The sequence below is a fragment of the Agelaius tricolor genome, unplaced genomic scaffold, assembly GCF_023055355.1.
Source record: "Agelaius tricolor isolate 1412-34295 unplaced genomic scaffold, bAgeTri1.0.p SCAF_5, whole genome shotgun sequence".
In the NCBI taxonomy this organism is placed as follows: domain Eukaryota; kingdom Metazoa; phylum Chordata; class Aves; order Passeriformes; family Icteridae; genus Agelaius; species Agelaius tricolor.
In genome coordinates, this window is record NW_027269265.1 from 46817350 (window position 1) to 46833838 (window position 16489).

A 16489-nucleotide genomic window follows, 5' to 3' on the forward strand; every position below is an offset into this window, starting at 1 on the left:
AAAATCCCCAACAAACAACCCTCCCCACAACAAACTCAAAACCTGAACTGGAATTTAGACTACTTAGATATCTGTAGTACACAAAATGCTACTCAAAAAACGACAAGTTCACCCACCAGTTAAAACCGCCTTGCTCATCTCTTACACCATGTGTTGTGCACTTCTCTCCTTAGCAGTCCCCACCTTGGTCACACACAGAAGATACCCTTGGAGCCATATTCTCATTCACACTGAAGGAAATAACACTGTTTGAAAACAGGATGAGCACAAAAGATACTTTTTTTTGGGGGGGTTTTTTTTTTGTAAGCACATTCCCTACTTACATCTTCAAGGAATATTTGGGCAAGGGGAGAACAAATTCAAGCTGAGAGCTTTACACAACCAGCAAACAAATAAACAGCAACAAGAGGATGGAACAACAAGATTATGCTCTGAATACTCTTGTCTAACTGGAAGGCAAAGCCAAGAAGCCCTGCAGAAAACACAAGCTAGAAGCAAACTGTCTTATTTCCTATTGCTTCTTGTGTTTAAAAACATCCCCAGTATGCATAAATCAAGATGTCACTGGCAGTGAAAACAGAAGCCCAGCTTAACTCCATAGCTACAAGGCTCCATTAATCCCTCTCTAACATTCTCACTAGGGTCCCCTGCTTTCTTTTGTTCTCATAATATCAAGCTATGACAAAAAAAAACCCAAAACTATGGCAATGACACATATGGAAGAAATTTGTATTCACTTGTCAGATACTGGGTAAAAATATCTCCCTCATAGTCACAGTAGTGAAAATTAAAGCAAGCAGGGGCTACTGGGGCATACGGACAATCATTCCAATTTTTTTAACACAAATTTATTTAAAAAAACACTCAAAACACTGAGAACAGCCACAACTGTAGTCTAACATGGATCAGCATAAATTAGCACCATCATTACTTGGGGGCTTTTTTAAGATAAGCAGTCTTCAGAAACATTCCTAGTTCATGCTTATGTCAGCTCTGTTTATTATTGCAAGGTAAGAGAAATGCTGTCCTCAGTCAACTTACTGGAAGGAGAAACTGGAGCAATAGAAAGCAACAGTTCTCCCCTGTAGAAAGGGAACCTCCTGCTTTGGCACAGCCATGCTAAAAATCCAGACAGCTTTTCTTTGGACAAGGTGTAACCCACTGAAATCTGTCAGGAAGTTTACAGATGTTGCTGTCACAGTGCATCTGAGGAAGCACGCACTGTATGTTCAACTTTTTTTTTGCTTTCCTTCCACTCCCAGATATGAACTATTTTCATAATTATCCAAAGAATTTATCAGCAACTTCTTCACTGGCTTGTGTTGGTAAAAGCTGTATCTTCTAAGGAAAAGAGGACAGAGACAGCACTTTAAAAATCTGCACACCTTTTCATATTAAAGGCTTGTAAGAGCTGCTACAGCCTCGTCTGCTCCACTGGCATAGGACAAGGTCATTCTTTAGATGATTCAGGACTTCTCCAAGATATTTTGGAGAATGTAATACCTGAATGAGTCAAGTTCTACTGTATTTTAAGGAAAATTGAATCTCACCAGGAAGTGCAGAGGTACAAGACTCAAATGTTGGACACTGCAATACATACTTGAGTTACCTTTTGAACAGAGTTACCTAAACCAATGCAAATCCTTGAGAAATCTACATGCACAATAACCTGGGTTATACACACAATATTTTCATAACAATTTGATTTAAAACCTACTAAAGAAGGAAGCCAGGGAAGAGCAGTAGGTTTTCATAAGCCTAAAGTGCAAAATGTTCCAAGGAATGTAAAAAGGCCACTTCCAGTCACTACACAAACCTGATTTATTCTCAGCATGATACCAAAAAATCACTGGTAGTATTTAACTGATCAGCTGCTTGAACTGGCTTGGTTATATAGTAGTCCTTGCAATACCCAGCAGAATTCTGTCTTCTTCCACATACTTAGTGTTTCTATGTCTCCTGATCAAGATTTTCTCCTCTATTTATACCACGTAAATTAAGCTAGTTCCATAGAAATAATCATAGAACTGAAAAACACAAAGTGTATTTAGAACACATACTGAGATCTCTCTTGTGCACACACACCAACAAAATCCCATCAACAGGGAAAACACTCATCTAATGAGAAAAAAACCCCAATCATTCTTTTTATCACAGATACTCACCCTAAGCATTCTGTCTGAAGAAATTTCAGTTTGGTATTTACATAATTTTAAATGGCAATTACATTTAGGGAAAGCACCTTCAACCTATGATCTTTTTATTTCCTATTTCCAGATGCTAAAGTAATTCCTACTCAAGGATTATAATTAGCAAACAGGCCTAAACTTTAATATTGTAGTGCATTATTTTGTTTTAATCACAGAAAAAAAATACCAGACTGAAATCAATTCTTCAGATTGTGACAGAAGTTTATATAAATTTATAAAGCTTAAGCTCAGAATAACCAAGAGGAATAAGCGAGTTTCAAGTATTTAAACTGTTCAGGAAGCACTGCAGATTCAAGACCACCAAGGCCAATGTACCATCTGGCTTCTCTGAAAACACAAGTAGATACTTGCCTTTGAAAAAGACCTAGCATAAGAAAAACAAGCAAGTACAGATTACAGAAACAACAGGAGATCAATAATACAACTCGCATGTCAACCAAGTGGTCTCATTGCCAAATTTGCATTCTATGCTTGATGATGTTAAAACAGATTCTACCTTAATTCTTACCTCCTTCTGGGGAAGAAAAAGTGGCACATTTTCACCTCTAGAAAAGTAGAAATAAAAGCAAGAGCGCCACCATGATTCAGTATTAATATCCTGGAATACTTTAAAGTCCATAGAATTTCAAATCATCTCCCCTAATAACCATTTCCATCTTCCTCTCTCATTATCATTGCATTATCAAGATCATTAAAAGTTACTGGAAAGATTAACATTTGTCGAATGATAGTCACAGTCCCAAAGGTGACATTTCAACAATGAACAGCAAATACCAGGAGAAGAGTGACTTATGTCATCCTTCAGAACCACATACCATAATTCAGGGCCCCTAAACAAATGCAAGAATGAAATATGCTAACAAGACAGCTGACTTAATGAATAATAAATCTGAAAAATTTGACCGTAGTCAAAAAGGTGTTAACTTAAAACAATGAAAAAGAGGCATCAATTTCTTAATCTTTCTGTCAGACATCTTGGAGGTGAAAATGTGCTTAAAATGACTTAAAAATCATGAGGAAAGGCATTCCAAGAGTACTTTAAGTTTTCCAAACACAAACACCCGCTTTTTTTCCAAATTTAAACACCAGTACATTTAGTACTTTTGTAAGAAGAAACAGATACTGGAAATGAGTGTTACCAGAGGTATTTTAGAAGGGAGTTACATTTTTATCCCTCTGTAGTAATCAGATTTTTGTGAAGCATTTCAACTTCCTGTACATGAAAAGGGGAGGTATTTGCAAACAAAAGATTAGGCTTTACTGTGCTGTTAAGTAAATATGTTCTGAATATCTACCTCTGCATCTCAGAACTACCATAATGCAAAACAACAGTCTACCAAGACCAGAACTCCATTCTGATAATAGCCAACACTATTTATGGAGTCAGAAGACTCAAGAGTCAGAACTCCATAAATCTCTGGAAATGCAGCTAATTGCCCAGCACCACATCCCACGAGAAATTTCTCCCCAACTGACTGTTCAGCTTAGATGCATGGACTGAAAACCAGCATTATCCCTGCTAGCACTCTTGCTAATGTCGTTCATCTTTACAGAATTGCATTATTTACCTTAGTGAATCATAGAATTTAAATCCTCAGCTCAACTATGAGCTGTATACAAAAATTCCTCCTATTTATTATTATTCCAACCCTCTCATGTCATGCAATACACCAAAATTGTTCTTGAATGTCAAAGTATGCTGGTAAGTCAATTGTCTTAAAACCCACTTTTGCCTTATTCTCCCCCCCTCATTTTTGAGCTTCCTGTTGCTTTTCCCTATGCTTTTATCCATATGATAAAGCAGAAAAAGTATTTACTGAAACCCAGCTAACCTGAAGCTCTTCTTAGTTTGATTTTGTAACAAGAGCATATTGGAGAAGTCATTCTTTCTTTGAAGGTCTGAGTACCTGCTGTGAAACTCACATTGTCATTTTACTACTAAACCTCAAAACTGGCGCAAAAAAAGCAAATCCAAAATGAGATTAAAAAGTAATAGTTTCATGTTAGTAGCTGGCTGTCACTTTAGAATAATATTTGGTTTAGGAACCACGAGTTAATGAGTAGCCCGTGGCTATACGATAACCATTGTCTCCCTTGGAGATTAGACTCCTTTTTAGACAGGTTTATCATACAGGATTTTTACTTCATGTCCTGTGCACTCCACCCACACCACTATTCTCCAGGGACCTTAGGGAAACAAGTCATGGGGAGAGTTCCTGTAAGCAGGAACTTTATTACTTTCACTGGGAACATGGATCCAATTTGCATTAGTTATTCCCACAGCTGTGGAGTCCTCCCTTATTTTTTTTCACATGTAACAAGTCCATATACTTTGGCCTATACCAGCAAAAGGATAATGGAAGAGTTGATTTTACTTAGGCTCTTTGAGAAACTTCAGATTTGCAACACCCTTTGATAACAATGCATTATTTTTCATCCATAAACATACCAAAGCTGGGAAGTATTATCCCTGTTATTTTTCTGAATACTGACCAATCTACTCCATTGTTTGGTCAGCAGTACCACACAGTTTTAATCAACTTTCTCTCTGTAGAACTACTAGAACTTTGTGCCATTTTAAAAAAGCTTAAGATAAATGTTAGTGAATTGGATAATTAAGATGAATAGGGAGGAAACAAAAAGTACATCTTCCTATTTCACTTGGCTAGGGACAAAAAGCTCTGGGTGGATTTGGTTTGCACTTGCAGGCTGGCTCCCCATCACAACATTTGACCTTCTCCATTGTTCCATAGCTTGACTATGTCCAGATTGACTTCTACAGCTGTTGATGGACACAGTAAGAGCAGAAAACATGGAACAGTTACTGAACTGTAGTTTCAAAGGTAACAGCAGAGGACAAAATTTAGCACAAAGTTGCACATTTCAGCCTAACCACCTTTCATTTTCCATCACACTATCAAACTGGGCCCTCCAGAAAGCAGGAAAACCTTCCCACTCAGGTTCTGGGCAGCCCACAAGGGGGGCACTGACCTGGTAGCTGGTGCCCTCAGGTTCAAACCTCCATCATCACCAGTGCTTCCCTGCCTTAGCCCTTCAGACTGTCAGCACCATCTTCTGACCTATCTTGTGATGCATCAAAGTGCATACGTTAATTTTTGGCACAACAAGGACTAGACCCTTTGTCTGCAAGGTCACAGACCCAAACAAAGCTCACACACACCTCAGATCCAGAAGGAGAAGAACATATTATATACAAGCCATAAGACAAGAACTATTGGTCAAGGATTGAAGGGCAGGCCATAATTTTTGCAGGCACAGGCAAGTGAGAAGTCTCCAGAGACAGGAACACAGTGTCCTGTGATACCTGGTAGGCTGCTGCAGGCCTCTGCTTGCTAAATGGGAACACGTGACAAACCAGGCCACAGACATTTATCTGGATGAAGGAGAAATCACTCTTTTAGGTCAAGCATGGACTGGAATTCCCCGGATCCAAGTTCTTCAGGCATTTGTTTTGACAGCTACGGTTCAATTACCAACAATGACTGTACATAAGATACTATTGTGTGCAGTATTCTAAAAAAATATCAAGCTCTTAGTAATAATGGAAAATAATTATCATTCCCTTATTAAACCCAGACAGGAAATGATGATGTCTGCTAACGAAGTTTTATTACATGTATAAACACCATCCTTATTCCTGTATTTGCTTCCTCTTTGCTCAAAATCTGCTTACTCAGACAGCAAGGCTGTTTTTAGCACTGGGGGCTATCAGCCTGGGGATATCTCTCATGCAGCTCTCAAAGAGTGCTTTGGCACTTAAGAAGTCAAAGGGATGAATTTGAATTGCATCTTTTAAAACTCATCAAGACCTTCATGGGAGTTGTCTTCAGAAATTAAGCAACCTCCGTGTCAGCTTAAATCGTTATGCCTACTGAAATATTTAACACCCTTTTTTTTACATTTTCAGCTTGGCTCAGAAATGCTGTGGATAGATGACACACCTAAACGAGTATAACCAATGTGTTTAAATTTGTCTGTCTTTATTATAAAGTTACTTCCTTCTCATGAAACTCTTGCCAACTTTTTTGTTTTATAATAACGTCCCCCCTAATGTTTCAGAATAAAATGTTTAAACATGGTAATTCATAAATCTACAAGGTAAGACTATTTCTTCTTTAATTGCAGAATGGATTACAACTAAAAAAAACAAACAAACCAAACAAATAAAGGCCCAGCAAGTGATTTTGTCCTGCAAGACAGTGGATTATATTGCATGTGTTTCATGAACTGCAGAAAATAGTTCTTCATTAACAAGATGCCTCCTTGCCAGTATTCCCAAAGAAGCAAACAGTGAGAGCTGGTAAGTCTTCACTCTACCTAAAACCAAGAGGAACTTGATTTAAACAGAAACATTGATCCTATTAACAATGAGAAAATACAAGTCTGTGAACATGTAAATAATACCCTGCCCACTTAAAAAGTTATACCACATATAGCAACCACTGCCTACATTTTAGTGGATGACTGTGCACATCCTGTCTGAAACAAGCCTGGAAAAACAAACAATTAAAAAAACAACCAAAAAAACAAAAACTACCAGCTTATTACAGTACTGTGTGAAAACAGAAAGGTCCCCTTTAGAAGGCAAACCAGGGACATTACCTACAAACTTGCAGTTAAATACCTAAATTCTTGTACATTACAAGCATGAACCCACAATCTCCCCTTTCATAGATGAGTTTTCATAGCACTTTACTCCACTTGCTCAAGCCTCAACAAGATCTAGTGACTCAGGCCAGTACCTTCATATTCATCAGGGTGGGGCAAGGGAGAAAACCTCAGTACAGACACTTGGGGGTTATAAGAATGCAAATCACCCAATTCAGCATTTTGAATAGCACCCATAACTCAAAGCTAAAACCTGCACTACACCAGACCACATGGTAAAAGCCTATCATATGCCATCAAAAAAAAAAACCCCTGAAATTTCAGGTTAGTCTTCAAAAATTGCTCATCACCAATGGCATCACAATAATCAGGTGAAGAAGAGACAAAGTAAGAACAACTCCTGTTAGATGCCCATCCAGGAACACTGTGCAAAAAAAGAAACAATACTTTTTAATGCCCAGCAAGTCAAGCAGCAGAGGCTAGAATTGAACAAAAAATCAGCTACAGTCATTAGATTGAAGTACTCCTTTCACTATTTCTTTTGTTCACCTCTTAGCTGTCAGATTACTCCCAAACCTCAAAACTCAGCTAATTTTAAAAAAATGGCATTATTTGGCTACAACAAAAAGGAAACACAGACAAGACCATAAGAACATCAGAACTGCAGGTTAACTCAGACATCCCAATCAGAAATTACAATGGAACCAAGAAAGGTTGGATCACAGAACAAAGTAAGACAACACTGGAAAAAATTAGGGCCATCTGAAGATTTGTACACCTTAGACCAGAACCTGCAAATGCTTCCATTTCTAACCTCTTTCCCTTCCTAGAAGACATGCAGACAACCTTAAATAGCAAGACCAGTGCCCAAATATGGCATTTTGAATGTAGGCCGGTCAGCTCCTTAAAAAGGAACCAGTCCCTGGCTAAAGCAGCAGGTGAGATTTCTGCATGGAACTGTACTATTAACGTGGTTTTGTTCAAAACAGTCTATTAACATAAACAAGGGATACAAGCATGCCCAAAAGCTTTTTATTTCTTCCCAAGTATATTTGTTGGTCTGATAAAAGTTATTAGCCCTCACTACAAACTTGGTTCCTTTTATATCTGATGGAAAACAGCCACACACTAACACTATAGTAAATATTACAATCATGAAGGTTTTATAGACTGGAGTTCCAGCAACACCTGGAGATCATCAGACAGAAGACTGACTGGAAAAAAAAAAAAAGAAAAAAGCTATTTATCATTTACCTGACACAAACCTGAAACCACAGAGTTAATCCTGTAACCTGAGCCCATCCGCAAAGTAGACACCTCCTCATAAAAAAATATCTCCATCCAGTTTTGCATAACTTGTTAAGAAGGAACAAAGCCTCTCCTCAGCAACTCCATGCTGGTTTATGAAGAACCATGTAAAAGAAAAGTTCTCTAAATGAGGAAATTCTAGACTGAAATTTATGAACTGAAACAGTGAGAAAAAAAGAGTCAAGATCACCTCTATGCAACCTGTTTCACAAAGCTTCTGTTCATTATGTGTAAATACCACAAGAATTCTCAGATAGAACACCCAAGAACTTACACATTTCAGTGTAGAAGAGGGACAACAGTGATCCAGATACTGAACACTGATGATAAAAATATTCAGGGACCACCTTTATAACCTAAGCAGTGCAGAAAGGAAGTGGAAAATAAATTAAAAAGCATGCAGATATATTCTGAAGAGCTCAAGTTACCAGACCTGGATAATTTAAAGATACAGTTTTCTGCAGGCTTACATTCTAGCTTAATGGTTTTACTCTTTCAGTGTTCAGAGTAAGAAGGAATTTGATCTATGACAGTCATCCCTGTCTTGATTCCAGTTTAATTTGTGCCACTCTTCAGAAAATTGTATCCAAATTCTGGTTTGGGGTTTATTTATTGTGTACATGTATGTGTGCGTTCAATGCTCTTGTTCCACAATCAGGGAGAGAGGTTTGCTGATTGTGTGAAAAACTTGCACCTTGACCGGTTTCTCTTGGCTGACAGAATAAAAGGAAACTAACTTTTGAGAAAACTGCCATATTTGCCCCTCCAAATGCTAAAATTATCACACTGCTCTTTAGGTATTTAGTTACATTCATCATCCTAGCTGCAAAATTGAATTATTTAAAATTACTGCACACAGTGTCAGGAGCAGGGAGGCTCCTAGACTACAACTCTTTGAGGTGTCAGAACAAGGCCATGAAGCAACAATTCTTCCTCAAGTAGTCTCAGCTGATGTAACACTTCGCAGTACTGCTCTAAACAACACAATTGCAAAAATAAAGTTAAATAATCAGATTTACTCATTTCATATACAGTTAAGAACACAGCTATTTTTTTTTTTGTAATTGCAGAGTAAGATGAGTGAATAAATTGCTAAGAAGGACTTAAAAAAAAAAGAACCTAGCAAGCAAGTTTCACAACCATATCACCAGCTGTAAATGGGTAAAAAACAATGGACAAGACCACTTCAGTAGTATTCCACTAGCAGAAACACACATGAAAGTTGTTTGGTAGGTCATCAGTGATGGCAGAATACACAGATCTGACAGTACTGAGTTCAAACTTGTATAAACAGCTATCTAAAAATTGCAGTCTCTTATTAATTTTACTCTTTCAAGTATGCTTTCCCTGGGCCCACATCCAGCAGCTGTAACAGGTGGAAACTGCCAGTGAAATAGGCAAAGTCAGGCAGGCCATCGTGCGTGAACCAAGCTTCCTGAACATGCTCTTGAATCAGACTGCTGGGTTCAGCCAGGCACCCAGAATCCCACCCAGCTCCACATCCACACCACGACACAGGCAGCACTCCCCTCAGGTAGATGAAACATGACTTACAGCCAGTTGTGAAGTCTGAATTATTCATCCATATCCAGTTCACAATGAGTATATTTATAGTTTACCCATAAAGTGAATGTAACACTGTGACAGTGCTCTGATGCCATTGCCTGTGCCAGGGTACCAGCCTAGTCATGGCATCTCCTATTTTCAGACATTCTGCAGTTCTTCCCAACATTCAAGCAGAAGGATACATCACCAGAAGATAGATCACTCATTATTTTCAGAGTAATTACCACTAATAGCCACATTACTACATGATTCCATTCAGCTGATTTAAGTCCTTGCTACCACCAAAGTAAGTGTTACCTAAGCTTTCTGTGCTCACAAACACCATCATGCTGTCAACATTATTCATGTAGCCACACAAACAGGCTGCAAGAAGTCATTTAGCTGAAAACTAACCTGAGGAGAGGAAACAAGGCAGAAAAAAAAAAAGAAATATTTGTTTTCATTCAGATGAGCATCTTAAGCTACCAGTCTTCCTGAATCCTGATGCTACTGCAAAGGAAAAGAGGGTAACATGCAGAGACATGCAAAGAATGAGTATTGCTACACTGTAAGAATATTCAACTCTTTTTCTAAATAAAGTAATAGTTCCTTTTACTTTAGATACCTTGAAAATTATCTATTCTTCTTGCCCCTCAGCATACTGGAAAAAGAACACTCTAAAAATATAAAACAAGTATTCACGTGCACTGTATTCACTAAAGTAACTTACTGATAAATTCTGTGGTTTGCCAAAGTAACAAAGGTTTTAAAATGCAGGATTTATTTGGCATTTTCTCCAAGAAAGCAATAATTAACTATACTAGGACTCTTCAGGGAGCAAGGCTCTGCAGTTATTTGCAACCTGTTCTGCACTACAAAAGAAGAACCTTGGCAGTGACCATCTCAGTAATATAACTGAGCACTTTCAGAACCAGGGAGACATAAGGGAACAACACACCTGGAAAATTTAAATTGCTCTCTTACAGTCATGACTCCTTTTCTACAAATCTAATAGCCCTTGAAACTCACATTTCAAAGTAACAGCACATTTCCACTACCATACTAATGAATATTACAAGTTAATATTTAATGGAGATCTAATTTTACCTGCAGACAGCTTTATGTAGTTGTTTCACAGTTAAGCTCTGGTTTAGCAGAGGCACTGCTCATGTCTGCTAAGGTTTTGAAGTAATATTGAAGTCCCATCAGTAAGCAGTGAATGGAGTGCAAGTGGCTCACAGACAGACCCAGATTTATCTGGGGAGAGCAACCTGGGACCCCACGGGTAATGTTACACCTATCAATAGAAGCGAATAAGGAGCATGTGAATATTTCCTGCCCAATGGGACCATACATGTCTGGTTTACCTGTTCTGAGTTATTTTCAGCTCCCTTAAAGCAGAGAAAATGGCATGTGAAGCCAAGAATCTGCAGGGAATGGAATGCAAGGGAAACACCTGTTGTGAGGTCAGTTAAAAAACAGAACAAAGACACACACCATGCAAGCTGTGAAAGGTGAGAGGTTGCAGCAGTTTCTAGAGGGAAGACTGCCTTATAAAGGCAGAAGAGTTTCTTCACTGGAAATGACTAAAGGGAAGAAAGAGGAAAGCATTCCCTACAGCTACAGCAGCTGAAGAATGTTCAGTGTTATTCCTTTCTTCCTTTTAATAGAAATATTTTCTATAATTAGGAAGTTTTGAACAGTGCCCAGAATAAAAATCATTACCTACTTTTTCTATAAAGGTCTGCTAGAGAAAGGCAGGTTCAACTGTATGATGCACCAGCCAAACTGACAGCTAAGCTTGCTGGATGATTTCTCACTGCTCCCACCACAAGATGCACTCCTTACAATTAATGGACTTGATGATCCTTATATGGCTCCCTTCCAACTTGAGATATCCTACAACAGTGCACCCCATTCAAAAGCAACAAAGATTTAGTCTAACAGGTGACAAACAGCATATTGGGTTTTACTGATTCAGAACTAGAACACTGGTGTGCTTTTTTCACATGTAGTCCTCAGCTGTTCTGGCTCAAGGTTAGGACTTCTCTGCATGACAATATTATTCCTATTTCACCATAGCTCATCTTGAACTGGACAGTGACTTAAGGCCTTGTGAGGGCATTTCTTAAAGACCCCTCCACAAATGCAGAATGGAAGACAGCAAAACAGTAGTATGTGTTACTTTTTGTCTAGCCTTTAAAATTACCACAGGGGTAATGTGGCAAAATCCTGTATCTGAAACAAGTGAAAAAACTGACAGCTTAAATTTAAGTCCATGACAGTTATAGCTGAATAAAATAAATGCATGACATACAAGTCTCCTCTACGAAACAAATCTAGCAGTGTGCTGACCTTGAGAAGTTCTCTCACACTGTTTTTTTAAAATCACCAGAATATCATATACTCAATAAGACTGAATTTGCATAATTACTGTGCTATTTCACTACAACTTACTTTCCAATGACCCATCCCGATGAGATGAAGACTATGCAGGGTAGCACATTTATGTGGTGTTTATAATGGATTAACTGACATTACAAAGTAAAACCTGCAAGTGTGAGGGCTATTAGTTTCTATTAGACATTATTCAGTTTACAGCTGTAGCCACTTGCTCTGTCTTGCAGACCACAGACCACCTGAGTAGACAGAAATAGTCTGTGCTGTCTTCAGGCACAAATGTCCTGACCAGAAGTTTGCTTCTTGTGCCATTTGTATTTTCCTTACCTTTCCAGGCCATTGTTTCTCTCTAACTGTCCTCAAAGCTGAAGATGTGCAATATGAGAAAAGGATAGTCTTCAACCATTTTTAGGCCCTTCTGTTCAAGTCACTAGGTCAACATATGAAAGAACAAATAACTGAGCAGGGGATAGTATGACTGTATGAATAACAAGACTTAAAATTTAAATAGATAAGAAATCCCTCTTGCAGACAGCCTCTCTCTCTTTATTACACTTATACTATAATCAGTGCTGGGAGAAGGAGCTGTGAATCTTTATCAAATCAGCATAAGCATCTCTCCTTCAGTCAGTATAGTCTATTAACCTACTAAACTACAAAGTTTATAGTGCAGATGAAGCTCAAATTATGATTGTGTCAAACATTGGTAATTGTTTGTAAAATACTTGTTTCTCTCTTCCCTTATTACATAACAGTTCACCAAAACCACTACAGTACCCAATACTCCTCTTCTATGAAAAAATGCAGCATCAGACAGCACTGCTGAAGAGGAAACCACATCAGGTTTATTAGCACCACTAATTTGTTTTACTCCTAGCCAATTATGAAACTTACTTTTTACCTTGTTTTAAAATATCATAAGTGAAGGAACAATGCCTGCCTTTGTTGCTAATTTGAACTTCAAGAGCCTATCAATGCTATTTGTAACACAAAAGTTTGGAATCTCTTCCAAAGTGGGTAATATGGATCTCTGGTAAATGTTGAGCAAAGCAATTAAGCAACACTGATCTCTAGTTAAAATGGGACTTAAAATACATCCTCTGTAAAACAATTAAGCTCAAAATGGTCTTTTTTTTTTAATGGAGAGAATGCACAGAAGAAACCATAGAGTCTCACCAACATCAGTATTAATGCTGCATTCAGTGGAAGGGTCAAATATACTAATCGACCACAGAAAAGACTCTGCCTTTACTTAGGTGCTAAACTAAGCATCCTACCATGCCAGCAGCTCATTCTTTTCAGCTTTCTTCCTTAGGACTTGACTGGATTTTGAAGCACTTGACTGAACAGCAGGCAGCACCCAGAGAAGTTCTGCAGTGTGACCACCTAAGTCTGTACAGTCTGTTAATCCCTAATAAATTCACTATTGTTTGTAAGCCTCAGCTTCCGGTTTTTTTTGTATATTAAGTACTCTGAGGCGATCAGAGACACGGGGGCTGCTGCTCTTGGTGGTATGATTAGCACTTACCCTTCCCCCCTTTCCAAAAGAAGGGGAGGACCAGGAAGGAATAAAGCAGATCTCACTCTAAACGTTTATCAGATAACGCGACACCAGTCGAAGGGTCGAGATCTAGAACAGGAACAACTGTCACTGCTGCCTAATTTAACACATTTGCACTCCAAGGATCATTTCTCAGCAATACAAAGTCAAAACACAGAGGGTGTTTCACACACCAAAAAGTTAAGTAAGCACAGCCAACAAGGGGACATACAAGGCCTTCCACAGGGGTAGGGAAAGTGCATGGAAAACTGAAACTGCAAACCACCACCTTCCCAAAGCAGTAAGGAATAAGAAAGATCACAGTGGTTTTAGTAGTGAGGACACTTAGAAAAAGAAATACCAGCAAGAAGCAGAGCAATACATTTTGCTTGTCAGAGGCATGAACACCAACTAATGTGTTACTGGGACAGACCTGTTTTCCTATTATTTTGCACGTTTTTCTTTAGCCCTGTCCTCACATCAGAGACTCAAATAGCTGAAGCTCCCACTGAAAGAAAGGCTGAGCAAGTGGCATTACCCAAACTTCTGCCTGGGCAGACAAATGTCCTCAGCTTCCTTGTCAAGCAGCAGGACGGATGTTTCCATTTACAAACACAGTTGCTAACAGCAGGCATAACTTGGCCGGGAATAAGAATGGGTCCCCCAGGACTTCTAGCCTTTCCCATTTCAAAATATCAATGCTCCCCCTTCCTGCCATAATCACACACAACCATCCCCTCCAAATGTGCACAAATAGAACTAACAGCGTTTAAAGGGAGAAAACTTTTAAGAGCATCAGTGGGACAATACTGGGTTTGGTTAGGAGTGAAACATATCAGGAAATAGCTGAGAACAAGTAACACACAAATGACTCAGGATCCATTCCCATTACAATGGGGAAAACAGGCAAGTCTTTTCCACACATGGCGGATCCACCCACCCTGGGTAAAAAAGTACAGAACAAATGCCAATTTTTTGTAGTGACTTCAAGAAGCCCAAAATATTTTTCGTAAGAAAACCATCATCCTGATATACTGAGAGTGTGGCTACAATAAACCTTGATTCTTTTCTGATTTACAGTGTAATTTGCACAGAATAAGTACAGCTGCTGTAGTGCGGCATGTAGTACTTTGAGTCATACAAGTAACTTGCATAAGTCCTGGGTTTGACCTTTTTTTGTAATTACAGTAACAATCTTTGACACTCCAGCTTTTACTTTTACAAAGTCAGTGTAACAGACCACCTGTGCTTTGCGCTTGTTACAAAACACATCAAAACAAGCTCGTCATTTCTATTTTCATTGACACCGTGTAACAGCAGAGTGCAGCCCTGTGACTTACAAGACACAAGGCCTGCAGTACATGGCACCCAGACCCCTCCACATGCCAAAAATACTGCCTTTCCCTGCCCAGCCTGCTGGAGGAAAAGCCAGCCATCCGTGTCTACCCCACAGAGATTCAGCATTCTCTCCCATCTAAACGAGGGAGGGGTCAGACTCACAGTGAAACTTTGTATGGACAGCTGGTTCCAGAGTTGGATGAGACCCATGTGAAGGCGAGTAACAAGTGCACTCTCAGCACCAAACAGATCAGCTGCAGACAAAAGGAGCACGCACGCCAATGACCCTTCTAAACACACCACATCCACCAGCTGCGACAAAAGTTTACCTTCTGTTCTAGGCACATCAATGTAAGGAAAGGAGGCAACCTAGATGGCAAAGACCACATTCAGGAACGGCTGTGAAGAACAAACTAAGGACAGCAGGTTATCACTGCAGCGCCAGTTTTGCTGGAGCATAAACCAAGTGCTCATACGATTTTGAAGCATAATTATTCACAGTTCACCTGAGTGCAGGTCGCCAGCGCAATTCATGCAAGAAGCAACCGAGAATATCTCGTTTGGGATACTGGTAGCATATCAGGTCACTCCCATCTACTGCATCTCCCTCTCCTGCACTGAGGTTTCCAGACCTAAAACCCGCAGCAAACAGCTCTCTACCTTCTGTCTCTGTGTAATTAGCACAATTAATCCCAGGCTATCCAAGCCCCCTGGCGTGGCTCTGATTTGGCGCTAATCTCTGCCGAAGTCTCTTCTTCCTCCCTACAGAAAGCCATTTAAACCTTGGCACGCCTTTCGGTTTAGAGCGATGTTCTGTCGCAGGGGGATTAGCCGCACACTGTACGAGTGGGAAGCACAGAGAGCTGCCACACCTGGCCTGCCTATACCGCAAAAAGGGAAGGAAAAGTTACTTTTTCAGAGAGCCGCCGCTCGGGACAAGACGAGGGCTCCCGTGCAGCCCGTGGTGCCCGCAGGCGGCTGCACCCAGGGGCTGAGCCGCAGCCGCGCTCCCGCTCCCGTTCCCGCGGGCAGGAACTGATTAGTCATTAGCGCCGCACGCGGGGCTGGGCTGCCCGGCGGCGGGGCCGCCTCGGCCGGCCGGGAGAGCTCCGCGGGGAGGGACGCGCAGGGGGCCCCACTCACCCCATCAGCCAGTCCATGGCTGGGTCCCGCCGCGCCGGGAAGCTCCCGCGGCCGCCGACTCGCCGCTCACCGCCCGCTCATGGGGGCCGGGGCCGCTGCGCGCTCGGGGCTCCTCCCTCGGCCGCTGTGTCCGTCGGTCCGTGCCCCGGTCGGTCGGTCGGTCCCTCCCCGGCCGCGGGCGGGGCGGCCGCCGGGTGCCCCCCCCGGGCTGACACTCGCGCACTGGCGCGGCCGGAAGTAAACACACCGCACCGGCCAACCCGGAAGCGGCCCCGCGCCGCCAGCCGCCCCGCCACGCGGGGCACGCTGGGAGGTGTAGTCCGGGCGCGCACCCCGGGGCTTCCCGGGCCCAGGACCCCCGCGTCAGTCGGGCCCC

The 16489-nt window shown here is 40.7% G+C and overlaps 1 protein-coding gene across 1 annotated transcript in view; it reads right to left on the reverse strand.

The window, feature by feature from the left end:
* The window catches only part of MOB2 (MOB kinase activator 2), a 109271-nt gene extending 92911 nt beyond the window's left edge, over positions 1-16360 (reverse strand). Inside the window, exon 1 of the mRNA XM_071427731.1 lies at positions 16114-16360. Coding sequence (XP_071283832.1) covers positions 16114-16130 — 17 coding nt within the window. The 5' untranslated portion in view covers positions 16131-16360. The remainder of the gene's footprint in view (positions 1-16113) is intronic.
* Between the last annotated feature and the right edge of the window lie 129 nt (positions 16361-16489).